The 27,425-nt window shown below is 36.0% G+C and overlaps 2 protein-coding genes across 6 annotated transcripts in view; one reads left to right on the top strand and one right to left on the bottom strand.

Moving 5' to 3' along the window:
- On the bottom strand, positions 1–24,905 carry alpha-Man-IIa (alpha-mannosidase 2). Its single transcript, XM_089706460.1, has 20 exons — positions 24,509–24,905; positions 24,058–24,333; positions 23,739–23,886; positions 22,729–22,903; positions 21,215–21,516; positions 20,408–20,493; positions 19,935–20,035; positions 19,433–19,610; positions 18,852–19,036; positions 18,078–18,251; positions 17,301–17,565; positions 16,837–17,009; positions 16,050–16,268; positions 15,475–15,652; positions 14,833–14,991; positions 14,082–14,234; positions 12,266–12,388; positions 2,875–3,066; positions 1,363–1,476; positions 1–622 (listed from the first exon to the last, which is right to left on the bottom strand). The coding sequence occupies exons 1-20, from the start codon at positions 24,638–24,640 to the stop codon at positions 464–466; spliced, it is 3,492 nt and encodes a 1,163-aa protein (XP_089562586.1). The 5' UTR covers positions 24,641–24,905; the 3' UTR covers positions 1–463.
- Positions 24,906–26,043: 1,138 nt separating this feature from the next.
- Atpalpha (sodium/potassium-transporting ATPase subunit alpha) overlaps positions 26,044–27,425 on the top strand; it is a 32,452-nt gene continuing 31,070 nt past the window's right edge. For 3 of the 5 annotated variants that reach the window (XM_089706344.1, XM_089706342.1, XM_089706343.1), the window contains exon 1: positions 26,044–26,095. In XM_089706344.1, the coding sequence (XP_089562470.1) occupies positions 26,072–26,095 (24 nt within the window). In that variant the 5' untranslated portion in view covers positions 26,044–26,071. The remainder of the gene's footprint in view (positions 26,096–27,425) is intronic. The other 2 variants (XM_089706346.1, XM_089706349.1) reach the window with 2 other exon arrangements.

The following is a 27,425-nucleotide window of genomic DNA, read 5'->3' as shown; positions in this document are numbered from 1 at the left end:
GCTAGTTACGATGTCATATATAAAGAATTCCAAGTGAATCTACAATATGTTCTATCCTCATAATTGATACTTCTTTTAAACAAATGAAATGCCTTTTTTTTGGAGCAATATGTTGAAAATATAAATTATTTAATTATATATTAGGAATAGGATTAAGTTGTCTATTTATTTATATATGTACTACTGTATTTGAGGAAAATTAGGAAAGAGAGAGCGAAACGAGTTTTATTTAGACTTGCAAAGTTAACAAATTAATCAGTCGCTTTTCTTGAATTCACTTTCCATTCACTCTCAGTCTATTATGCACTTTATTACATGCGCTATAAAGTATATAATTATCATCAAACATTTTTTTCAAAAGATCGTATCTCAGGTTATATTTAATTCAAGTAGGAATTGGAGTTTAGCAGTCTTCACTATGAAAATGTACTATAATATCGTTCATTCGTTCAGTCTCGGTCATTCAGCCGTGTTTGAGCGTCATGTTGATGAAAACAGATCGCACTTCCATGGGACATAGTACGAGTAATGCGTCGGGAAGCGGGTTCTTAATGTGCAGGAATGTGAGTGAGCTGTCGTATACGTGGTCCGGTTGGACGTCTATCATATCGGTCAGTTGTACCTGCAAGTGATTGAATGGTAAATGGGCCATATAATTTTTACTCTGTTAGAACTTAGAAGTACTGTTGCCCATGTTGGGTGATATATTTTAATACATTATAAAACCTTTTAGGCCCTGCGCAGACGGCACACTTTTTGTGCGATCGAGTCTGCGGCGCACAAAAAGTCTGCATGGCGCGCAAAAAGTCGGTCGCGGATTTTTCACAGACTCAACGCACACGACGCACATCTTCGATCATTTTGTCGGCAGAGCTGTAGGGACGTAGACGCTATGGAAATCGTGTAAAGTGTGCGCCGTCTGCGTTAGCGCGCGTTGAAGCAAACGTTCAATTCTTTTCACACACTTTTGTGCGGAGCGGCGCGGTGCGGTCTGCCCGAATTACACGGAATTTTTGTGCGCCGGACTTTTTGCGCGTCGTGTGCGTTACTGCATATAATTTCATAGGTTCTATTTTCACAGACTAAAAAGTGCGTCACGGATAGTCTGTCGTCTGCGCAGGGCCTTAACGTCACGATTTTTTTCTTTAGACATGTTTCTTGTAGGTCAAATGCAACATTTCGAATATGTGGTAGTTTTAAAAAATGAATTTTCATAAATATTTACAAAACTTTACAAGAATAAAATAGTTTTTTGACTTGAATTTGAATGACTTATAATTGTTACAAAAAACAAAAAAAATACATTTTTGGAAGTTCTCCAAAGCTATAAATTTTGGGAATAATATATAATAATTTTCTCACCTGTCCATCACTAACTGTGTAATACTTAGAGATAGCTCTGTTGCTGTAGCATTTCTCGAGTTGTACTCGTTGCAGCGTCAGTCCCATACCGTGGTAGGTTGAACCGTCTTTATTCTAAAAAAATAACACGTGCGTTTATAATTTATTTTAATAAGTACAGAAAACATTTTCACATAATATAAAAAAAAAGACGGGTTGCACTCCGGGAGTGCCGGCAGAAGTGAAAACTTGATTATTAACGTTGAGCATGTTTGATATCCATCCGTCTTACGCTTTTTCGATCAGGTCACGTGTCCTGACGCGAGTTTAAGATTTTATACCCAACGCCGCTAAAGAAGTTTTCACTTCAAAAATATTTACTACTTTTACTTTCATATAGTACAACATGCAATAATTCTGTAATCAAGTAGCGTGTTTCAAAAGTATACATTGTCGGTATGTTTGTGTGTTAGTTTATGTCATTAAGCAATTAAGCATATAGTATGTCACCCATTTTTTTCAATATGTGTAAGTCCATATTATTTCACCGCACTAAACACACTTACCTCACTGTTCTATCTATATATGTATATACTATACTAGCATACCGCCCGCGGCTCCGCCCGCGTTTTCAAAGAAAAACCCGCATAGTTCCCGTTCCCGTGGTATTTCCGTGACAAAAAACTATCCTATGTCTAATCCAAGTTACCCTCTATATGAATGCTAAATTTCCTTGTAATCGGTTCAGTAGTATTTGCGTGAAAGAGTAACAAACGTACACACACATACACATACATCCATCCTCACAAACTTTCGCATTTATAATATTAAAGTGAAGTCCCATGTCCCCTAGTGGGGTAAGGGGCAGATGCATTATACATCTGTTTCACTGATCTATTTTCTTTAGGGACAAGTAGGTGATCAGCCTTCTGTGTCCTTTTTTTTTTTTTTTAAGTGGGGAAATCTTGCATAGATACCCACGGCCTCCGGGGAAGGGGCCGTGGGTTATGTCGGATTCCTACCGACCAAAACCCCACTGTGTTCCGTCAAGCCGCATCAACGACGGGGCCACGGGTATGGTAGAATTCTTCCGTGACCCCGTCAGCAGCCTTCTGTGTCCTACCAGACCGAGACATTTTCTTTTCGTCTCCACCGGGAATCGAACCCAGGACCCCTCGGTGCTACGCTTACGCGTCAACCACTGTACCAAGGAGGCGGTATTATAATATTTATAATATTAGTAGGACATTTATAATTTTTTTTTTTTTATAGGACATTATTACACCCCATTATTAGTCCCACAGTAAGCTCAATTAAGGCTTGTTTTGTGGGTACTAGGCGACGATAAATATAATATTTAATAAATACATATATAGATAATAACACCCAGACCCAAGAACAAATAATTGAGTTCATCACACAAATATTTGCCCTGACCGGGGATCGAACCCGGGACCGTCGGCTCAGTAGGCAGTTACTTTACCACTGCGCCAACCGCGTCGTCGACATATTTTAGTAGGCCACAAATCTCACCGAAACAGCAACATGCGATCGGAACGACGCGAGCACTAAATCCGCGTTGGATCGTAACGCGCGTGTGTACACCGGTCGGGGCGAGTTCTCGTCCGCTGCGTGTAACAGCACTCGCAGGGGTTGGAGCTGCGTGTGTTGCGACACGTGCGCGCCGAGGGATAAGTGCCCGTATGGCTTGTCGCCGCGGGAACGCTGCAAAGAAAAAAGGTATGCTTGAAGCGCTAGATATACATAAATAGGACACTTGAAACTAGATATACAAGTGCGTGTAGAGGAATAGGTGCCCGCATGGTTTGTCAATACGGGAGCGCTGCAAAGAAACATATGTTTTAACCCCTCAGCTGTCGCGGCGCGCCGCGTCAAAAAGGTGCTGTCTGTCGGAGAAATTCGAGCGGTCGGCGCTGATTTGCCGATTTTTTTCGATATTAAAATTTGTGATATAAACTTTAACCTGTGACACTCTTGTAAATTTTGATGCTAACTAGATAACCAAACTTTATATTAGTTACCTTACTTACTCCCTGGCATGTTTATTTTATTTATTAGAACCATTTTTTCCCACACATTTTGAAAAAATACGACATTGTTAAGAAAAATACTCATAATAAAATAATATCAAGGTATTTTAGATTTTTATTTTTGTATTTTCACACTAGAATAGACAATCTTTTGAGTGAATATAACAAAAACATAGGTTTATTTTATAAAAATTCGAGAAAGTTGAGTATGAATATCATCGTTTACGCATGAAAATAAGTGGACGCGATCTCCACATATGTTCATACAAATACAGACATTACAGTCTGCTCCAAAATTAGAACATTTCAAAAATTTTTGCTACTTTTTTTTTATTTTTATTTTAATCAAAACTAGATAAAAACTAACAGTAATTTTTACTTTTTTAAAATATTTAGGTTTTTATTAATGTTTAAAAATCGTCTTATTCCTAAATGACTTCATTCTTATGGTGGACTTTGTTCTAACGTCTGTATGTATAACGTCTCCACATCAATTTTAATTTTAATTTATTTTTTCTTAAAATTAGCGATTAAGAAAATATTTTTTGTGGTAACAATAGCATTATGAAGAAATGCTTTTTTTTCTTTCATGCTCTTAATTATTATAATATAGTACCTATAAAATTAAATGTTGTCCAACTACAAATCGAAAGGCACTGTATCCATACAGAAAAATGTCTAAGCTGTACAAAAGTGAAATCTACATTTAATTATACCATAACTTAATTATAAACCGTTACATTTAACTTATAAATCAAAAATTTCGGAAATTCGAGTTTTAAATATTTTTTATAAAATACAGCTTATGTTAAGGATAAAAATCAATAAACTTAAAGATTCAAAATAAATAAACAATTATTATACATCTAAATGTTTTATTTACTTAAATAAATTTTACTTAACTGACAGAAAAAAAAATTCTTATGAAGCTTTGTGTCTGTACTATTTATATACTCATGTGGTTGTAATGTGTGGTGTTGACGCCAACATTGGCCAATAAATAGGAATATTTGCAACTTAGCATAAATAACGTTAACTTCTGTTCATTTTTTCTTATACATCGGAGTTCGGACACAACGACCGCCTCGAGACGACGATTTATTACCACGAGGTTCCACTTGAATGTGACCAGGAAAGTGATGAACGCTATCCAATCTAGTTGCACTTCAATACATGCAGTATTTCCAAGCATATTGTAATTAAGATATAAACTAATCGGTAAAATTGTATTAAAATCGGTTCAGTAGTTTAGGGAGTCCATAGTACACAAACAGCATGAAACTTAAAAAATATTTTGATTGGAATAAAGTAAGACGTGTTATGTGTAGAATTTCATGAAGAATCCTGGTATCAGGAATTAAAAGCTGTAAATTCCCAAACACTAATCGTGTTAGTATTATTATCTGTTCATTTGACAAAATATACAGAGTTATATTTCTTGATTTCAAATACTGTTACGTCCTATTGTTAAAGTAAGCCTTGGAGTGTCTTGTCTTCCATTGCCATAAGAATCGTTGTTTGGATCCATTTGAATTCTCTTTTATTGATACTCAAATGCTTACGAATCAGAAAAGGTTATTCTATCAAATACAAATTTTTATTTTCGAAAGAAAATTAAAATATCAAGACGGAAGTTTATTTTAGGGTTACCTAACAAATAAGTTATTATTGATTATGTAGTTTAAACAGCAAGATATCTTCAAATAGAAAAATTGCATTCTTCTTCTGGGTAATAGAAGCAGTTTTGACACCAAAAGGCAAAAATACAATAATTGTTATCGCTAGTCATTTACAAAATGAGAGGGTAGATTTATATTTGCAGGCGTACTGCAAATGATGCATTTAATTCGTTTTATTAAATAAGTAATGTTCCAAGGCTATTTAAAGTCATGAATGCAAATAAAAATAATCTTCAGACAGCGATCTACATCAGCTTTAACATTCGGCCTACGAATGTACTACATATAGTACATAAGAATAAAAAACCGGCCAAGTGAGAGTCGGACTCGCACACCGTGGGCTCCGAACAAACCAATTTTTAAAGTGAAAATTTTATTACATCGTCTCAAACTTTTTGGTCTGTGACGGTCGGCTGCCGAGTAGGTATAAGGCAGTGTTCGGAACCGTTCGAACAGTTTCACTTTTACCGTGGTTTCATAAAACCACGCAACATTTTTATTATGTTGTAACTCCGAAATTTTATGTTTTTCGAAATTATTCTTCAATCTGCGCTATAAGACCTTATTTTACCCCAATTTCAAAACTCTACGTACACGGAAAGTACCCTGTAGGTGTCGATTCCCTTGCGAATGTCGAAATTTGCAGCATAACCCATTGAGCCCCGAACGGCCCGATCGGTCCACGATACAATAGATTTTCTATTGTGTCTGTGATTCCGGGGCCTGAGTTAATAAACGGCTTTATCTTTTGATTGCGTTGGTTTATAAGTTTGATTTTTTCACAGCTTCAATCGACTCAAGTAATCAATATAAATTTCAGTTTTATGTCACATCACGCGTTCCTGTGAAAATGGGTCTTGACAGACAGATGGGCAGATGGGATGGACAGACGTGATCCTATTAGGGTTCTGGACCCTTAAAAACCAAACCCTTTGGGATGCAGCCATTAATGCTGCAATTTTTAGCAAATTTTCAAATTCATTTTCAAAGAATCAAAACCGACAGGGTACTTCCCAAGTACATAAAATCTTTAAATTTGGTAAAAAGCAATGTTTTATAAAACAGGTATAAGAATAATCGCAAATAACATGATTTTTTTAATTACACTTCATATAAAAAAAAAAATAATAATTTCAACTTACAACTAATGAACGGCTACATGTATTAACTTGATATTCACATTAAAAACTCAGATTTATAATACACTAGCGGTCCGCCCCGGCTTCGCCCGTGGTACATATTTACGTTTTCTCTACATAAGAACCATCCTCGTACTTCAAGGAATATAATAAAAAAAGAATTATCGAAATCGGTTCAGCCGTTCTCGAGTTATGCGCTTACCAACACATTTTGCGATTCATTTTTATATACATACTAGCTGGTGCGTTGTGCGCGGGCTGCAAGCAGCCCGCGAGCCCCTTTTGCCCCTGGGTTGAAGCAATAGGGCAGTCATTTGAAAATGCATCAAAATCCCCCGTCAATTTGTTATTATTTGCCAACAGCGATTCCACAGTCAATCGGAAGTGCTTATAAATTCCCAATTCAAATATTTTCTATTTTGAAATGCTGTCGACCTTCGAGGGTGCGTGGTGCGCGGGCTGCAAGCAGCCCGCGAGCCTCTTTTGCCTCTGGGTTTAAGCAATAGGGCAGTCATTTGAAAATGCATTCGAATTTCCTGTCCATTTGTTACATCTACTAACAGCGATTCTACAGTCAGTCGGTAATGCTTATAAATTCTTCATTCAATTAATATTTTCTATTCCGGGGGGCTGTCTACCTTCGAGGGTGCGTGGTGCGCGAGCTGCAAGCAGCTCGCGGCTCATCCCAGGGCGGAAATCTTCAGTCATTTGAAAATGCATTTGAATTTCCTGTCCATTTGTTACATCTGCTAACAGCGATTCTACAGTCAGTCGAAACTGTTTATAAATTACTTATTCAAATATTGGTTAAATTCTTGAAACGTGATCCCCGAATTTCATCATTTTGAGGTGTCTAATCGATAGTGGGCAGTGAATTTTCATAATAAACTGTTAAAGATTTTACTTAACACGCTCGTCGCTTCGCTCCTCGCTACCTATTTGAATATTTACGCCGGCCGCTGACGTGACTTACTCGCTTCGCTCGCTTGGCTAGTGCGGTAGTTCAAAAGTAACCTAACTGGCTCGTCGCTTCGCTCCTAGCTACCTATTTGAATATTTACGCCGGCCGCTGACGTGACTTGCTCGCTTCGCTCGCTTGGCTAGTGCGGTAGTTCAAAAGTAACCTAACTGGCTCGTCGCTTCGCTCCTCGCTACCTATTTGAATATTTACGCCGGCCGCTGACGTGACTTGCTCGCTTCGCTCGCTTGGCTAGTGCGGTAGTTCAAAAGTAACCTAACTGGCTCGTCGCTTCGCTCCTCGCTACCTATTTGAATATTTACGCCGGCCGCTGACGTGACTTGCTCGCTTCGCTCGCTTGGCTAGTGCGGTAGTTCAAAAGTAACCTAACTGGCTCGTCGCTTCGCTCCTCGCTACCTATTTGAATATTTACGCCGGCCGCTGACGTGACTTGCTCGCTTCGCTCGCTTGGCTAGTGCGGTAGTTCAAAAGTAACCTAACTGGCTCGTCGCTTCGCTCCTCGCTACCTATTTGAATATTTACGCCGGCCGCTGACGTGACTTGCTCGCTTCGCTCGCTTGGCTAGTGCGGTAGTTCAAAAGTAACCTAACTGGCTCGTCGCTTCGCTCCTCGCTACCTATTTGAATATTTACGCCGGCCGCTGACGTGACTTGCTCGCTTCGCTCGCTCGGCTAGTGCGGTAGTTCAAAAGTAACCTAACTCGCTCGTCGCTTCGCTCCTCGCTACTTCTTTGAATATTTACGCAGGCCGCTGACGTGACTTGCTCGCTTCGCTCGCTTGGCTAGTGCGGTAGTTCAAAAGTTAACCTAACTCGCTCGTCGCTTCGCTCCTCGCTACCTATTTGAATATTTACGCCAGCCGCTGCCGTGATTCGCTCGCTTCGCTCGCTTGGCTCGTGCGGTAGTTCAAAAGTTAATAAATATTTTCTACTCCGGGAGGCTGTCGACCTTCAAGGTTGCGCGGTGCGCGGGCAGCAAGCAGCCCGCGGCGCCGTCTTTTGCCGTTGCTATTCAATTACCCTTCCTAATATGGAAATTTCCATACAAAATTTTCGAAAAAAAAAATTTCGCTTTTTACCAAAAATTTTTATATGCCTGGAAGCGGACCAGGTTTTGAAGTATTTTTTACTTCGGCGACCCCGACCTACCTGCCACCGGTTCAGAGAGCCGTTAAATTTCGTGATGTATGGAAAATGGAAACCGGGGGTCGGAGAGAGATTCTGAGTATGCAGTTTTGTAAATCTGACCGATCAGAGCACAGAAGTCAATTTTCAGACCGATCGTGAAGTAACCGGCGCCACCATCTTGCCTCAAAAAATCGGCCATTTTTGAAAAAAAAATTGCGTCAAAATTGAAATTTCTCCATTGCCCTGGTAGCACCCCATCTTCCTGATCATTTTTTAGTTCTACACCCCCCACCTATCTCGCGCCGTTTCGGAGAGCCGTCGAATTTTGCGTTGTATGAAACTCGGAAACCAGCGGTGGAAACTCGATTATGAGTATGCCAACTTAATATGCGACTCGATTAAAGCCCCTGTGCCAATTTTCAGCGCGATCGGACCAGCGATGGCCGTTTTAGAATTTGTATGGCGGCGGCCATTTTTTCCGCCATTTTGAATTTTTTTCACTATCTGTGGTAATTGCTCGAGGTCTACTACAAGTTTAGTTTGAGCACCCCAGATGTAGCTGCTACCGTTTGCGCGGGCCGTTGACCGTCTCCGCGGGCTGTGAGAAAGTTCAAAATTTCGGATTTTTCTGGATATCCTGGGAGCTGGGCGAGTATGATTGCATCATTGGTGTGTTTCTCCGTTGCGCCACCTCGTCTAAATTTACGTTTTTATGTTTGCGCCAAAAATGGAAAAATTCCAAAATCGAGCGTCCCACTATGGCTCCCTGGTAGCGTCCCAAGGTGGTGATCATTTTTAGTTCCGACACCCCCCACCCAACTCGCACCGTTTCCGCGGGCCGTTGGATTTTCCAATGTATGAAAGTTGGAAACCGGGGCCCGGAGCCACTCGAACGGGGCACCGATCGATTCGCCGGCTCGAACAGAGCACGTGTGCCAAATTTGAGACGTAAGGATTCATAAACGGCGATTTTGGCAAAGTACGGCGGCCATCTTGTTTTCGCAAAAATCCCCATTTTTCCACCACCCCTGGTAATCGCCACCAGTTCCGAGCATTTTTTGTTCAGACACCCCCCCTCCAGGTATCACCGTTTTTGCGCACCTCCAGGGGTCCACTCGGTTTTCGAAGATGATCGAGATCGCTATATTTTTCCTCTGCTCACTCGGCGCACCTCTACACAATCACATAATTATCCCCCCCACTTTCCCTGTAGTTTCCGAGAAAACCGATGTCAGTCAGTCAGTGAGTGAGTGGTAGTGTAGCTTTATATATTATAACTAGAGGTCCGCCCCGGCTTCGCCCGTGGTACATATTTCGCAATAAAAGGTAGCCTATGTCCTTTCTCGGGTATCAAAATATCTCCATACCAAATTTCATGCAAATTGGTGTGGAGATATAAGATTTAAGACGCAATCAGAAGAAATAATATTCATATGCGGCATATTCTGAAAACCGCAACTACTAGCAAGGGAATCAAAACCTACGGGTCAAAAGTTAAGTGGACTTGGTTAAAAGCAAGGTTTTACAGCACAGATAAAGAAAAATTCACTAAAAACACTAGAAGTTAAAACATAATAAAAAGTAGGTTTGTTCGGAGTCCTTGAAGCGCGAATAGTATTGAGGTTCAAAACTCTAAAAAAACATTCTTCCAGTTTTAAAGAAATAACCCCAAAATATGTGTAAAAACATCTTTGGACTATCTGGGTTTCAAAAATGACAACTCCCGTGTTGTCGTTCATTTTGAAATTGTGAGACGACAGAAAAACAAAATAAAAACAGAATCAAACATAATATATGCCAACGCAATCAAAAGATACAACCGTTTATGCTGCAAATTTTCGTAATTTTCGACATTTGCAAGGTTATAAAAACTTACAATAGCAACGTCTTATAGCACAGATAAAGAATTCTAAAATATGAATTAAAAGATACCTACAGCATAATTAAAAAAATAAGTTTGTACGAAGCCCTCGGTGCGCGAGTCCGACTCGCACTTGGCCGGTTTTTTATTTTTTCAGAAACATATGGTTCCCCAATAAAAAATAATATGTTGCATTTGTATTAAGATAAGAATATGTTGTACAATTAATGTGTTAAATTTCTTTTCCAGTTTGTCCTACACAAATTACATAGTAACATAGTCACTTTGTCCTATATATAGGTCATAGTGAAAACCATTGTTCCCGATGTAGGTTTTTTTTACTATTTTTCCAGCATATAATATACACTTTTAACCATAATATACTAAAATTAAAGGAATTCCATAGAGGTTACGGACTATAATTTGTATAGTTGATTATATCGTATTAAACCTGAGGACAATAAATACCACAAAAACGATACCCATCAATATAAACAAAACATATGTATGAAGACGAACAATTAAATTTTTCAATTTCATACAATATGCGAACATCCTGTACGCGAATTTTACGGGGAAATTATTGTCGGTTCTGAATTGAAAACGAAATATCTTTAAAATGGAACACAGTATCAAATTTTGAATTATATTATAAAAATCTTCATAAAATTTCTTGTAAAATGATGTAAAAAACAAATAAAATATTAAAAATAAAATACGATTAACCAGGGGTCAAAAACTAAGCAACGTACAGTGAAATGGTAGATACATATTTGGAGCCATTATTTGTGGTATAATTATTGGTAATTTTCATTATTTCGGCACATAAACATTAGGATATATAGTGAATAATAATAAAAAGAACAATAAATACTTACCGTTTATCAACTTTCCGCAAAATTTTACATTTTTTAAAACTTTAAAATTTAAAAGTTACTCGACTAAAGTATGACATAATTACTGTTATATTTCGAATATTTATCGGTCAAATTATTAAGTGATGGACTTTAAATATTCAGTAATTTATAAGCTATCAACTAAATAGTCGCTTATGCAGATTTGAACTATATTTGCGTTACAATGAGCTAATTTCCAACCGGCGATGATTTGGCACAGATCTGTGCCACGACAGACAACGGGTACAAAATTTTTGGCTCAGATCTGTGTTCCGACAGACGAGGGTTTAATGGTCTAAGATCCAAATATAGGTCGACCTTCACCGGCGTGATAATAGAATGAGACCAATTTTATAATAAATTTCGTGTATTAAAAAATGTATTAAAAATGGATTTACTGGGAAAATCCTGGACAGGATATTTTTTAATTAATTATTAAAAAAATCTTTTATTTTCATTTTTTATTAATTGCAGTTTCGAGATAATAAAACAATTTTGTAATAAAACAGCGCTGACATAATTTTTTTTCAACATCCTATCAAGTGAAAGTAACTGGTACCGACATACCTGTTTATACCTGCCAACCTAGCCGTTTGTCCCGGTAAATATTAGAAAACGACTATGACTGCACATTCTGTAGGTTTCATACTTTAAGTCTATTATAATTTTTTTATTATCTTTATACTGAAATTAATTAAAAAAATACATACATTATTCACTTCACTTCATTTATTTCTATAACGCACTAGCGGTCCGCCCCGGCTTCGCCCGTGGTACATAATATTTACGTTTTCTCTACATAAAAACCATCCTCGTACTTCAAGGAATATAATAAAAAAAGAATGATCGAAATCGGTTCAGCCGTTCTCGAGTTATGCGCTTACCAACACATTTTGCGATTCATTTTTATATATAAAGATTACATATATTACAAAAAATGTGTGCGTATACTAGTGTACACACGTAAGAAGTGAAACTTCTTTATGACCTTATTTTTCAAAAAATAATTTACTATATGCAACTTTACAGAAATACGTCGAATCACGCGTGGTAGGGATAATAAAAAGATGGCGCGTAACGGAAAAATGTCACGCGTAACGAAAAAAATGTTACACTAAATAATTTCCAACCCCGATAAAGAAGTTTCACTTCAAAAATGTAGAAAACCAATTTGTATATGTTTGCATACGTACAGAGCAGGGCGAAGTGGCATGTTCTACGATCAGTCTGAAGGAGTGCCGTGTGCGCACGTTGTCCAGCACGCCCTGGTTCACGCCGCGGTTGTCGTCGCGGGACAGACGACGGTCTTGCATTATCTACACACAATCATTTGTTTTATAAAAACACACACATTTCTTTAAATCGTTCTAAAGATGTGTATGCTCTTATTTCATTTCTCTCACCTATTAAGGGCGCTTGTGCACTACAAGGAATTTTACTGTCCGGCATTCCGATTTTTTACGGTCCGGTGTGGCATGAAAAAACCGATAAATTGCTTGTGCACCTGTCCGTCTTTACTCGGATCAGTGCGGTACAGTTCAAGGAAGTATGGCGGTATAATGCTATCATAAATGATTGTTTTTGCATTTTACAAGAAACGAGTAAAAATATAGAAGGTGAAATATTATATTACTTCGTTATAATAAAAAGTAAAGTTCCGTAAGAGATTCAAAATGCGTGTTTCACTTATTTATTTTAATCGGTGACGAGGAGCTAAAGCTATTCCCACTTGAACTTTAACTTACCAACACTTACTTAGATAATAATTATAGGTCAATGCTTGGTCAATGTATATAAAATAACAATACCGACTTCTCAAATCTCATTGCCAGCTAAAAGAAAGTAAAACAAGAGCTTGCTTTCAATTGGCATATGCAATAAAAAGAGTAAAATCCAAGCAAGTGGGCACTCGAAAACAATTATACCTACAGCGACTCGTAAACTCAAAAAACCATCCGGAATAGGGAAAAGTAAAATGTCGGACAGTAAAATTACGTATAGTGCACAAGCTAGTATTTAGATTAATTGCGTGCCATACCGGACCGTAAAAAATCGGAATGCCGGACCGTAAAATTCCTTGTAGTGGACAAACGCCCTAAGGGTTTTAACACCACCACTAACTCATGTGACATTTAGTGTGCGTCCACACTGAATGCGCGGTGGCGGCGGCCTAGGCGGGCGCGACGAGCGGGCGCTCGCGGTGGCCACACCGACGCGCGAGCTCAAGTAGCGGTTCGACGTTTTTCGGGTGTTGCAAACTTTGGACGATTTGCTATTTTTACTGGACACTCCGATTTTGAGATGAGATCATTATAGAAGGTGTACACGAAATAAATAAAACAGAGGAATAACGGGTGAATCTTATATGAAGAATTGAGATTATACCCTACAAAATTACTGTGGTGTATATAAGTGTTTTAGATTGAATCGCACTTATAAATAAAGAAGTTTCACTTCAACAATTAAGTATTTACCGCTATTTTACGAAAAACAATAAAGGATATAATATAAGAAGTCGAGCGACAAGACCGAACTGGTTTGATACCCCCGCCGTCCGCGCATTGGGTCGCTTGCTGACTAGGCCCGTAGTGTGGCCAGAACGCGCGGATAGGAGAGTTTGAAAACTACGCGCGCTGGCTCGCTCATTACCGTCGCACTAGGCTTCCGCCATAGTCATTTCAATGTGGACGCAAAGGCGCGTTTCATACGTTTGATATTTCGCGCCCGCCGTCGCAACCGCGCTAGGCTCGCAGTGTGGACCTGCACTTAGGCTCTTGTTAAGACTTTATGCGATGGATTTTAAGTCATTCTTACAATTTAATTATGAACTATTTGCTTAAAAAGACCATCCGAGTATTTTTAATTTAAACTAACAATAAAAAAACGCTTCCAAATACAAATTTGTCGAGTAATATTACAAATTAATAAGAAATTTTCAGGTTATTTCAATCAGAATTATTTACGAAAAGACTTAGCTTGGCTTTTTATTACTTTTTACATAATTGTAACCTCAATCTGTCCGGGTTGCAGTGCAGCGACCCCTAGCGGCGTGGAGGTGAGTATAGTGAGGCGGGTGGACTCGTCCTCGATGTACGCAGCCGCTGGGAGCGGGTAGAAATTCGCTTGGATCGGTAGTTTGTCGAAATAGCGACGTTTCATCATCTGGAAGAGATTAAGTTATAGAGTATTTTGGTAAAATTATGTATTATAATATGTAATTTGGTATTTAGCTAGTAATATTCAGGATTATGTTTATACTTGTATTAAATTGGTTAAGTGAAAATAAAATTTATTAAATTTGTTGTGTTTGTCTTAGTTCAAATATTATCTTGATGTCATAAAGACAAATAGTATTTATTTACTCATGTGAGCTGTGATAAATATTGGATATCTTAAATCTGGTTCCATTAAAAAAATAATCAAATTTCATACACCTGAACTTTAATTTCTAAAAGACATTATGAAAACAATTATAATAACCCATACCTATTCAATGCCAAAATGTTGTACAAATAATTATAAGAAACTAGCTTTCCACCCGCGGCATCGCCCGCGCAGTCAAAGAAAAACCCGCATAGTTCCCGTTCCCTTGGGATTTCCGGGATAAAACCTATCCTATGTCCTTTCTCGGGTATGAAAATATCTCTATACCAAATTTCATGCAAATTGGTTCAGTAGTTAAGGCGTGATTGAGTAACAGACAGACAGACAGAGTTACTTTCGCATTTATAATATTAGTATGGATGTTTATTCAACATACCTGCATGCCATTAACATCAGTATAGAAAACGTCGCCATTCTTGATGCCCGTAGAGAACCTCATGGCCAGCTCCATATCATCCACCTTCGGGTCTATCAGGAACGTGTTCGTTATTTCTATTTCGCTTTGCGGTAACGACGGGTTGTTATATACTGATACCTAAATATAGAGAAACATTTTATTACAAAAAGAGCCTGCTTGTCGAGCACACGTGTCAGAAGTGAAACTTCTTTGGCAAAATTAAAAAATCATCGTCTTATTCCACGACGTGATGGTATTGCTATGACGCGACCTTGAAATTTTACTCTCAACGCGCCTAGAGAAGTTTCACTTCAAAATTAATGATTTAACAAACAAGCTATACTGAGTACAAAATTTAGATCTTAGTAAATTATATATAAAATTATTAAGTTTATGACATTAAAAAAATTGATACTACATCACAACTATCTCGGTATTTTTTCCAATTCTTATCGGATTTAAAATGGAGAGTACATATTTCGGATCTCAGCAAATTAATGAAAAATCCCTAAACAAAGATTGATACTAGTTTTAACGAAATTATTAGTTAGTGTTTACAATAATTTTATGAGCACCTAAATTATTGGTCAGTTACCTAAAGTATTTGATTAATTAACTCACAGCTAATATAATCTCAGCGGCTTTAGGTCCAACTAACGCCGTGTACAGGCTAGCTTTAAAAGGTCCCTCTGTTATAACGAGTTCCGGGTACGCGTCCAGGTTGAACTGCTGTGCCGGTCCATCCGGGATGAATAAGTATGCGCCACTGTTGTTGTCTTGTAGCTTTTGGGTACCATATCTGTCAAATACATAAAATATTATATGTACATTTTCAACCAGTTTCGACATTAAAAAGGAGAACGTAATATGCCCGTTTGTATTTTTTTGTGTTACATGTTTAACGAATTTTCGGCTATTGTGAGACGAAGTTTTGCATTTAGTAATTTGCATTAAAACCAACTAGGTTAATGTAGACGGTAATTGTGTGGGTAGATTAAAAATAGGTCAGAAATAATAGATTTATGTTTATGACAAAGGTCATCTTAGTTATTATCAAAAATGGTATATTTCTGATTATTTATTAACTTACAAACAATACATTTTTACATACTTTAAATTAGAAAGTTCCACTGTATTGTGTTGATCGCTGATTTTCCATCGACCACTTAATTAATTTAAAAATACCCTCAACTCACTGTACATAATCCATATGCACCGGCGACGTCTTCCCATCGCTGGATATGATGGCCTTCACCAGCCCGTGCTTGGTGGCCAACACGCGCGTACTGTTCCCGGCCTGCAGTGTGACGTCATCAGCCAGTCTTGCTGCTGGCTGCTCTATCGGGAACATTTTGGGTAACTCTATGGACCAGTAGTCCGCGTTGTACACGCGGATTCGCGCGAACGATGTGTATCTGTGGGGATAAATATAATGTTATGTGTGGCTAGATGGGGAAAATTAAGTTTTAGAGTACATTTATTTTCAAAAATCTGGCAAACCATATACAAGAACACCTTTTATTATTTATAGCAACTCAGTTTACAATACAATACAAAAACAAACTTAATTAATTCTGTCGTCAAGTGTGTGTCTGTAAAGAAATAAATGTCATAGTAAAATCAACCTTATTATCATCTATTAAGGTATGAACAAAACTTAACGAAAACAATACAATTTACAAACCAAGCTATTTCAATACACCAAAATAATTTCAATCTTATTCGAACGAATTAAAGTCGAATTTACAAAGCAACTAAACTCTGGCCGGAGTTTTGGTAGACGTTTTATATCACCGATTACGTAACTATCTGTTACAATTTACATAATCGGCGACTACTGATCGAATCACAGAACTAACTTGTTAATGCTCATGCTGTCTCTCAGCGACACGCTGTACGTGGTCAGCGCGAGTGCGTCCACGCTGACCAGGAAGGACAGCTGGAACTTGTTCGCAGCAAACCGGGCACTATACACACACTCACTTGTTAATGCTCATGCTGTCTCTCAGCGACACGCTGTACGTGGTCAGCGCGAGTGCGTCCACGCTGACCGGGAACGACAGCTGGAACTTGTTCGCAGCGAAGCCGAGACGACGCTCGCCCGATACCACGGGGGTTATTTGCGCCATTATTGGACTACTACTTGGGTCGAATACCTGGTGGAAATTGGAGAATAAAATAAAAGAACCCAATTCTTCAGCGGATGTGAGAATGTAATTGAAAATATGACAGCAAATAAACGTTTAAAAAGGCATTTTAGCCATGGTCTAACTGACAGCGACTGCGACAGAAACACAGAGCGAATCAATACAGAGAATTATTTACAGAAAAAGTAACTCATATTGCAGGAAAATTAGCATAAGGGTATATGTGTGCAGCATGTGGTATATATTTCTCATCAATGTATTTTTTATGCATTTTGGATGTATGTATATAAGAAAATTTACCTCAACATGCGGCGACGAAACTATAACGGTCAATATCTCTTGCCTTTTGAAGGCCAGCGCATTATACAGTACTATCCGTCTAGACGGAGACACTTCATCCAGAGCTATAGTGATTCTTGTTGGAATTTCATCATGACGCTGCCATATATCATCGATATCGAAGTAAATATCCTCTTGGGTTTGGTCTTGAATGGCCGGTTGTTTGAGCAGGTAGTAGGCCGCTTGCTGGATCACTGACTGACAGTCTTTGATGGCTTGGTGTAACCTACATAGTGAAGTCGGGGATTTTATTAAGGTGTGTGAGTATTCTTTGTTTATGATAGGACTAATGAGCCAGTCCGAGTATAAGTCAAAAATTAAACAGATTATAAAGAAAATTGTAATGTACTACAATAACTGATAGGATAAGAAATGAATTGAGTATCATTAATTTAAAATAACATAAATAATTAGAATGAGAAACATTTTATATCAGAACCTTCATAATCACAGAATTACTATTTGAATTACAAAATATATAAATTCTTATCAAATGAGTGTACTCTTCAAAAATTTCACATATTACCCACATTGCCACCCACCCACAAACAAAATATAGAAACTTCTTTGCATAATCTTTGATGACATTTAAGCGGTTTGCTGGAAAACAGTGAGGTCTGCGCTAAACCCCATAAAAATTTGGAGAGTCACTAAAAATCTGCCATAAACAACGGCTCACTATCCTTCTCTAGGGGTATCTATGAAAAAATTGCCTAAATTAAAAAAAAAAATACCCACTTCTTAGCATAATCCACGACCACCTCGTCCTTAGAGGTGCCGGTAACCCCGTCGTGGTGCTGGAACAGCGCGAGCGAGCGCCGAGCGCGCTCCACGCGGTCGCGCAGTTGGAGGGACAGGATGTATGTCACTGAGCGGGAAGATACCGCTTGGGAAGTTATCGCTTCTGCTGCCCTGGGGGGTTTATTGTATTATTTTTGTGTTCTATAATAGTTTTAAGTTAGAATAATTACTTATTAGCACACGTGAAGCTGAGGTCAGAAAGAGGTAAAGAGAAAGGATGTATGTGACTGAGCGGGAGGATACCGCTTGGGAGGTTATCGCTTCTGCTGCCCTGGGGGGTTTAAATCATAGTTAATTATATTTATTACTAGCTAATACCCGCGTGTTCACTCGTGTAGATAAAAGGAAATTAACAGTAATAGCATCTATCGATATTTGTAAAGTTTGAATCTAAAATGAAAGTCTCCTGTTACACAGGTTTTTTCCTAGTATAGGAGACATTGTACAAAATGGCACAATAAATGAATCACATATAGTTATTATAATATTATGTAAGTTAATACCATGTTTAATTTCAAATAAATGATGTTGATTTATTTTTTGATTTCGTTTGATTCGAATACGCATGATAAACCTACTGGTAATATCATAAAATCACTCCATTATGACGTGAAAGAAAGACAAAAATTTGTAACAAGTCTTCATTTCAGTTCAGTTTCATGATATTTTGTCATAACATAAGGTGAGAACTAATAAATATTAAATATTTACCTTACATATCCAAGTAGCGCTCTATCCATATTCTTATAGAACGGTCTGGAAGTGAAATACCCGCTCCAATAGTGTTGGTTCCTATCCGCGTATGTAAAGAAGTCCCCAGTGAGTACCGGGAAGTCGGACATTTTCATCTCTTCGTGTAGTGCTTTGAAATAGTCGTTTAGGGTGCCGAATTGAATCTAGAATAATTTTAATATTGGGACAATTGTTAGAATTAGGATTGAACTAAAAATACCTCCTTTAATTTGCGTGTAATAACATATAAAAATAATAAAAAAGAAGTGAAACTTCTTTAGGCGCGTTGAGAGATAAATTTCAAGGTCGCGTCATGGGAATACCGTCATATCATGGAGTAAAGCGACGATTTTGGTATCTTTGAATCTTGAAAAGTAGTTTGACTTCTGACACGTGTGCTCGGTACACACGCACTTTTATTTTTTTCTTCAACGATTAGTCTTTAGAAATTATAGTTTTTTGAGATCAAACATTAAGTGCATGAAATTTTCAATATTTTAACATGCTTATAAATTTATTGTTATTATCGTATTTTATTTTAATTATTGTATCAGTAATACCTCAGCATTCCAAGCGTCATTATTATTGATATAGTCAATGAGCATTTCATAGTTCTGGTACTGGTGGTCCCATTCATTGGAGCGGTCGTACCGGAAGTCGTCGCCGAGCGGAAACAGTACCACGTTACTTCGGTACAATTGCGCCTTTTTGCGCCATTGGTCCAATATTAGGGATGCTCTGAAAAAAAATGTCATTAGAATAAATAATTTTAGAACAAGTTTGTGTACTAATTATAAATTTTTCGTATTTATATTTTACATATGCCATATTTTACAGCTGGTATGAGTTACAGTGACTTGAAAATCCTAATAATAATATAAATGCGAAACTTCACACGAAAACTGCTGAACTGATTTTCATGAAATTTGGCACACAGATTGACTTTTTGAAAGTACTACATTAAAGATTCTCTAAAGAATGTTTAGACATGGTGATGTATTACATGATTTAGAAATAACATCCTTTGTTTAGGTTACTTTGTAAATAGAAAATAAATCTCACCTCTCTGCCACATTTTTCTGAATAATCTTCCTAGGCGCTACACCCCAAGGACAGGTTACTCCATTGCCTGGGAGCCTTTTGAAGTCAAATTGACAACATATCTAAAAATATTGTAATAACAAAATCAGTAAAAAGTTGTTATTTTTAACATAAAAATGCTATAATTAACTTTCATAGACACTTGAAAAATAATTTTTGTTAAATAATTAATACATCCAAAGTTAGATATGTAATATAACCTATATAACAATAGAAACTCTTTAAGTATCAATTTCCAGTTTTTTTTTTCAAAATGAAAAATGTTAATTGAAGTAGCATAAATGATATAGGTTTTTATTTATTTTCACATTATTATTTTGTACAATTACGTATTCTTCATTGTCTTTTAATAATAATTCACACTATAATCTATTTTAATATAGTATTATAAAATTGTATGGTAAATTAAATAACTTTAGAGTGTTTTTTTTTACCTTTGGATCAGGGCCACAGGAGTGAGGTACATCATATGAGTAAAATGGCATCATGTGGGTAAACATGTCAGTTTTGCCACTACCATCTGAAAAATATTCATTATTTTAATATTTATTGAAATTAAACTTCTTTAGGTGCGTTGAGAGTAAAATTTCAAGGTCGCCTCATGGCAATACCGTCACGTCATGGAGTGAGGCGAGGGTTTTGGTATCTTTGAATCTTGCCAAAGAAGTTTCACTTCTGACACGTGTGCTCGCTCTTTTATGTTAAGAAGATAATAAAACACTTCCTCAATGATAAGTATGATTTAAAAAGCATTATATTGTTATTCTGTACATATAAATAAATTATCTTTTACAGAATATAGATAACAATAATTAGAAACGGTGAAATGATAAATATGCACTATTTCAAGAAACAACAAATAACAATAGAATGTAGATTACCAAAATTACACATTTAACTAGTTTCATAATCGATTTTTTTTTCTATTTATAAAAATTTCTCATCATATTTATAGCATTTGAGTGCTATAAAACTAAGGAATGTAATTCAACTTGTAATATGTTAATATCATAAAAACCGTACATATACATTGTACACATTATAAAATAGGTATTATTTACTTGGGTCGCGAAAGAATTCCAACCAATACCCGCGGCCCCATCATTAAAGCGGCTAGACGGAACACAGTGGGGTTTTAGTCGGTAAGAATCCGACATATTGGCGCCTTCCCCGGGGACCGTGGGTATCTTTGGAAGATTTCCCCACTTAAAAATAAGGTATTATTTACTTATTTGACATACCCCACAGTTGTCTCCATTTGAATTCCAATTGCCTGTCCATAGCCAACTCCTTCTTCACCCTATAGTGTACTCTCTGTATCAAAGAGTTTTCAAAACCAGTAAGCTTCAGTAAATAAGGTTGAGTACTCGAATGTCCAAAAGGATCTATAGCCCAGCTGTTTCTCGGTGTATAACCTAGGTTCTCTGTCAACCATTGGTGGCCTGTAGTCAGCTGTTGTATAATAGACATCCAGTGTGAACCCGCCTCGTCGTTCATAACCCATCCGCCTGTGACTATCTCTATTTTTCCCGCTTTTAGTAAGCTGAAAATGTTTTATAGATTATAAAAAAAGATTTATAAAGTTAGAAAAATGATGATAATTGACTGATGTGTTGATGTGAGGAAATATTAGTTAAGATTGATTAAATCAATGACATCAAATGAACAAATCAGTAGTTCATAATTAATTAGAAGTCAGTATTATATGAGAATTTATTTTATTTATTTATATTTAAACACACTAGCTGTGCCCTGTGGTCGGTGGTTTTACCCGCGTTGTTCCGCCTCACGTTATGATTTATAGCCTATACCTAGCCTTCCTCAATAAATGGCCTTTTTAACACCGAAAGAATTTTTCAATACGGATCAGAAGTTTCTGAGATTAGCGTGTTCAAACAAACAAAAAAAAAACTCTTAAGCTTTATAATATTAAATAGTTCAATAGGTGGCCTTATTGCTGAACAACAATCTCTACCAAGCAACCTGGTAGGAGAGGAAATGAGGAAAGAATTTAAGTTCTGATTAGAATTCACATAAACTTGAAACAGTTTAAGAGCGCATATTCAATTTAACGCAAGTCAAAATCTCCGCGATCTATTACGATAGATCGCGGCTTGCGCTATCCTTTTACTATGAACAGCATAGGTCCGTAGGAGAGCGCCGAGCAACATGTCCTCTCTCTGGAAAGGCTCGCTGCCGACTGATTTTAATCGGGTCGCGCGCAGTGTTTTATAGTACTTTAAAAAAAATTGTAGAAAAATAATAGAGGTACCTTAGTTGATTTTTTAAATTTTATCTTATAAGTAAGACATTCTTTTATTGAAATATGTATAAATTATATTCAATAAAGTCAAATATCTTGGTGAAAATAATCATTTTGTCGACTATAATTTCTAAAAAAATTCACATTGTTCGGATTTTAATTTCGTAAGTTAGGAGTCCAAAATAAAAAAATCTTTTAACTAACTATTTTAATAAGGATCTTTGCAGTTAGTTAAAAATAATTGTGTGTTAGATCTGTCAGCAATTTCAGATATTTTTAGCTTCGAAATAGACACTAAAAGTGAAATCAAGTAATCATCGGCTCAGTTATCTTGATGGTATTCACAAATACTGTATTAATTGAAAAAAACTCTTAACTAACTACATAGACAATAAAATTTCCTAAAATTATTAGTAATTCATATGTTTGTAAGATAAGTGGTTGATGGACAATCTGGTTTGAAAAATCACATATTTAATAAAAGAGTCTTACTTTTGAAAAGCTACTTTCTCTTTCTCAGTTGCATCCATAGTCCACCACAAGGATAGATAGCTGATTTCAGCCCAAATAAATTTCCTGCCGATGCCTTCTGATAATTTTTCAACCATATTTGTAAATATTGCCTTTGTTTGTGTCTTGTAGTAATTCTCAAATGTTTTTATCCATCCTGTATAATAAAAAAATAAACATTTACAGGAAATTATTATGAATACTTATTATTGTTGAAATTATTTTGATAATCACTAGAGACATAGAAATTCTAAATATTTATGCAAAACATAATTTTAACAAATGTCTAATCTATTTAAGTAAATATTATATTCTTATATATAAAATTCTCGTGTCACAATGTTAGTCTGCATACTCCTCCGAAACGGGTGGACCGATTCTCATGAAATTTTCATATCGGGTAAGTCTGAGAATCGGCCAAAATCTATTTTTCATATGTACCACGGGCGAAGCCGGGGCGGACCGCTAGTAAGTATATAATATTTCCATTTGATTTAATTAGATATCCTGAATACTTTGAACTTCTCATTTAAATTGGCTTACTGTGATCTCTGAATGTTATGTAAATCCTTCTTGTGTGTACTCAGATAAATAATAACTATTCATAAATTTATTCAAAGCCATTTTATACTTTTTCATTTGGGTGTTAAATAAAATATCACTACATAGTATAAAACAAAGTCGCTTTCTCTGTCCCTATTTCCCTATGTCCCTTTGTATGCTTATATCTTTAAAACTACGCAACGGATTTTGATGCGGTTTTTTTTAATAGATAGAGTGATTTAAGAGGAAGGTTTTAGTGTATAATTTATTAGGTTTTAGACCAAGCGGGCGAAGCCGCGGGCGGTAAGCTAGATTACTATCTATAAAATATAAAATAAATGTAGTTATATAATATATAAATCAGGTTAATGTATTATTGATTGAAATCAACATTATTACATGTATATACAAATTTATACTTTGATGTTTTATTAGAAAAAAAAAATTACCAGGGTCATTGTGTGAATGTGGAACAATGAATACTTTCAGCTTATTCTTGCTGCTCCACTGGCTCTCTTTGTATTCAATTTCCCAACCCTGCTTCCACACTCCGCCATCTTTGTCATCAAATGTTATTCTTTCATACATGGACAGCATCTAAAATATATATAAACTATATTAGTATTATATCATATTGAGATTGTAAACTATACTTGATAATTATCTTGTATGTTTGAAAATACTCATAGAGAAAATAGGAAACAAGAAATATAGTACCAAATACACATTATTTTGTCTGCAAATCTATGTAAATAATTCAAGTCCTACCTGAATATCTGTTTTTGAGCTCTGTTGATAAATTGGACAGTAAGACATATCAACTTTATTCTTTAGATGCATTCTTGGAGGTTCATCGCCCACAACCTTAAATTCTCTTATTTTAGCCAGTTTCTTTTGAGTCTTAGGTTTCTTCATCGGAGGATTCTCTGCTGAGCGATCCACTATCTGGTCCATGGCGGTTTTAATCTCACCAACCACAGCATGATGCTCATTAAGTTCATTCTCTATGTGACGCAGTTTTGATTCAAATGATGACCATTTGCTCTAAAGGGATATTTGTTTAAATTATTATAGATCGATTTACATGTAAATTCTATATATGTATACGTGTAAAGGTATACAACATAAGCTTATATTGTGCAAAACTTATTATGTAAAGCGAGCAAAATCTAATTCATGAGACCAAATATATGTTTAAGTAGCAATAAATGGTACTCACATCATCTAATTCCATCATGACAGGCTTAATACTTGGCAATTTAAATGTTAAGTCGGTAACAACATAAAGAATAAATATGAAAGCTATTATACATGTTGCCCAAAAAACCGCCGAAAGTCTTCTTATCCTCATCTTTTTGCCCTTTTTGTATTTAACTCAGGTGAACGAAACGTAGATAAGATGTTTTTAATTAGTTTAAATATATGTTTTCCACTTTATTAATCATGTTTGTTTATGCCAATACACTGGCTCAAGAATGGTTAGGAAATAAACAGATTTGATAGTGGTTTTTTTTTTATTTTAAGGATGATTGCACTTGACGCCGATATTTAATTTTTATTTCTTTCTTTCGTTTCAAATTTCAATACGGCAAATAGGTACGGCTTTTTGTGCTTACAAATCTTCTATTTGTCAATAATCAATTGACGTAATGACGTTTCTATTCACTGTCATCATGTTAAATTATATTGAATAGCCATTCACGAATATTCAACATAATGTGAATGGTAATATTTATTTACTAATTATTTTAAAAAAATAATATTATTCACCACTTATTAACCCATTGAGCCCCGAACGGCCTGATCGGGCCACGATACAATAGATTTTCTATTGTGTTTGTGATTCCGGGGCCTTTTTTTTTATAGTGGGGAAATCTTCTTAGATACCCCCGCGCCGGCTCCCAGGGATGGAGCCGTGGTTATGTCGGATTTCTACCGACTAAAACCCCACTCTGTTCCATCGCGCTGCTTTGGACGGAACTGCGGGAACGGTTACGACTCTACCGCGTGCCCAGGTGATTCCGGGGCCTGAGTTATCGATATTACTAACTCATTAAACTGACTTATTACCTTACAAACTTAACCTACATTTCGCAATTAAATGCCTCAGAAGTCAGAGTATGTATTAAACTATCCCACCTATCCGAAGGGAACTCTCCATAAAAAGAGTAGGTCTCATAGTATGATAGATAAAAAGTAAACATACTCAAAGGAAACCTAGTATTGTTTTTGAAAATAAAGAAAACTGCATTAAAATATGTCCCAAAAATTTGTTTGCCACACCCCCGAATCAAACCGATTTAAATCTATAAAAGAAATCATTTTCTTGCTTACTTTATAAATATCTTCCTAGTTTTATATGCTATAGAAGACAAAATATGGTCTAATGAAAATTTACCTGTAATCCTTTATAATTTTACTCCTGTGCTTTTGCTTGCTGCTTTTCCTCTGAATATTTATGTTTCTGACACATGAATTCTGAGAATAACAACATAGAAAAAGAAAAGTAATATAACTTCATGCTACATTAGTCACATGTATATTAATCTATCAGTGAAATTTCCCTAAGGTCCAGATGTTCTAGAGATTAGCCTTAACAGACAAACAGATAAATTTAAAATAAGATAATGGTAAAATTGCTATTTTGGTGAATTCAGGAATAAGGATTTTATACCCAATGAAGTCCTTGGTATAACTATCCGAACAGATTTGTTATCGATTTTCAAAATATTTGTTACAAACGTCAAAATCAAATTTAAACGTCAAACAGTTTGTGTGAAAGATGGCGTCAAAGGAATCTCTCGATGTAAGTTTAATTTTTTATCTTATTACACTCGTGTCGCCCTGTATGTTTATGTGTTAAGCAACACTATAATGCACTTTTATAATAAAACTTAAAAAATACAGACGTATCTCAAAATTCTGGCACACAATTGACCACACCCATATAGGCGGTTGCAAACTTTAGCAAATATTACTGGTTTTCTATATATTTATGAATTAAACAGTACTTTAAATTTATTTAGCAGATTCATAAATCTTCTTCGTGTTCATTTAAATTATGAAAATTGTTTCTTTGTTGGTATTAAAAGTCTTATTGGTCATTGTATAGGACGTGTAATATAACGCCGCGGCCGTTCTAGTTATATTCTTTATAAGTAAGACGGTACTCATTTTAATTTTAATATTATATAATAAATTATTGTTACATAATTCTGCTCTGACCAGTAACAGTGATCTTGAAAATCAGCTATAAAGTATAATTACTTAACATAAGCCTATTGTCTTCAATTAATATCTATAAATTGGTTTCATTCTTCAACTTTGAATCTATATACCTAAAACAAATGGAATTTGAGTATCTACTAAACAAACCTTAATCAACCTGAATGGTAATTTATATAGTCATTTTTTAATACTCGGACATTACAGTCATTCAAATCTTTTGAAATGCCCAGTCCGTAAGGAAGCGCTCTTACTGTTACATTTATTTATCACTTATTACTAATACATACAATATAAGTTATAAACAAGAAACACTCTATATATTATTATGGAAAATTGGGAGAAATTTGTTAGGATATATTAAGTTTGTAGTTTATAGACGTCTGCTACAAACATAATTTTGTTATAGCGCTGGAGTGGAAGGTTTTTGCAAACCTTTTGTTTTTTGTAATGTATATATAGTTAGTACGAATTGAAATTAAGAAATTTAATAATTGACCTATTTTGTGAATACATTTTGCAATAAGGCTGGCTTATAAGTGGGACTCGCCACTCAAACTGATTAAATTTATTTATACAACGCAAATTCTCAGAGAAGCATGTTTGGATCATCAAAATACATCATTCAATAACTAATATTCTCCATCAGTTTCTTTAGAGAAGTGCCAGCAAGAAACTGCAGTTTGTATGAAACTTGTTTTTTGTGTCCTACTGACTTGAAATTTAGGAAATGACAATGACAGGAATGTTATTTATGTACATAGATAGTAGGAAAATATGCAGGGTTGGTTAAGATATTATTCCACAGAGCATGCAGACAAACTTTAAGGCAACAGCTATTTTAATATGTAAGATGTTACGATGAAGTAATTTAATTAAATTTTTGTTTAATGGCATTTTTTGCTTTGTAC

This window comes from Colias philodice, chromosome 18 (genome assembly GCF_061535455.1).
Source record: "Colias philodice isolate Cphi_HAF_F1 chromosome 18, ilColPhil1 Martin Lab GWU primary, whole genome shotgun sequence".
In the NCBI taxonomy this organism is placed as follows: domain Eukaryota; kingdom Metazoa; phylum Arthropoda; class Insecta; order Lepidoptera; family Pieridae; genus Colias; species Colias philodice.
Note: the sequence above shows the minus strand (reverse complement) of the source record. Positions and strands in the feature narration are given on the sequence as shown.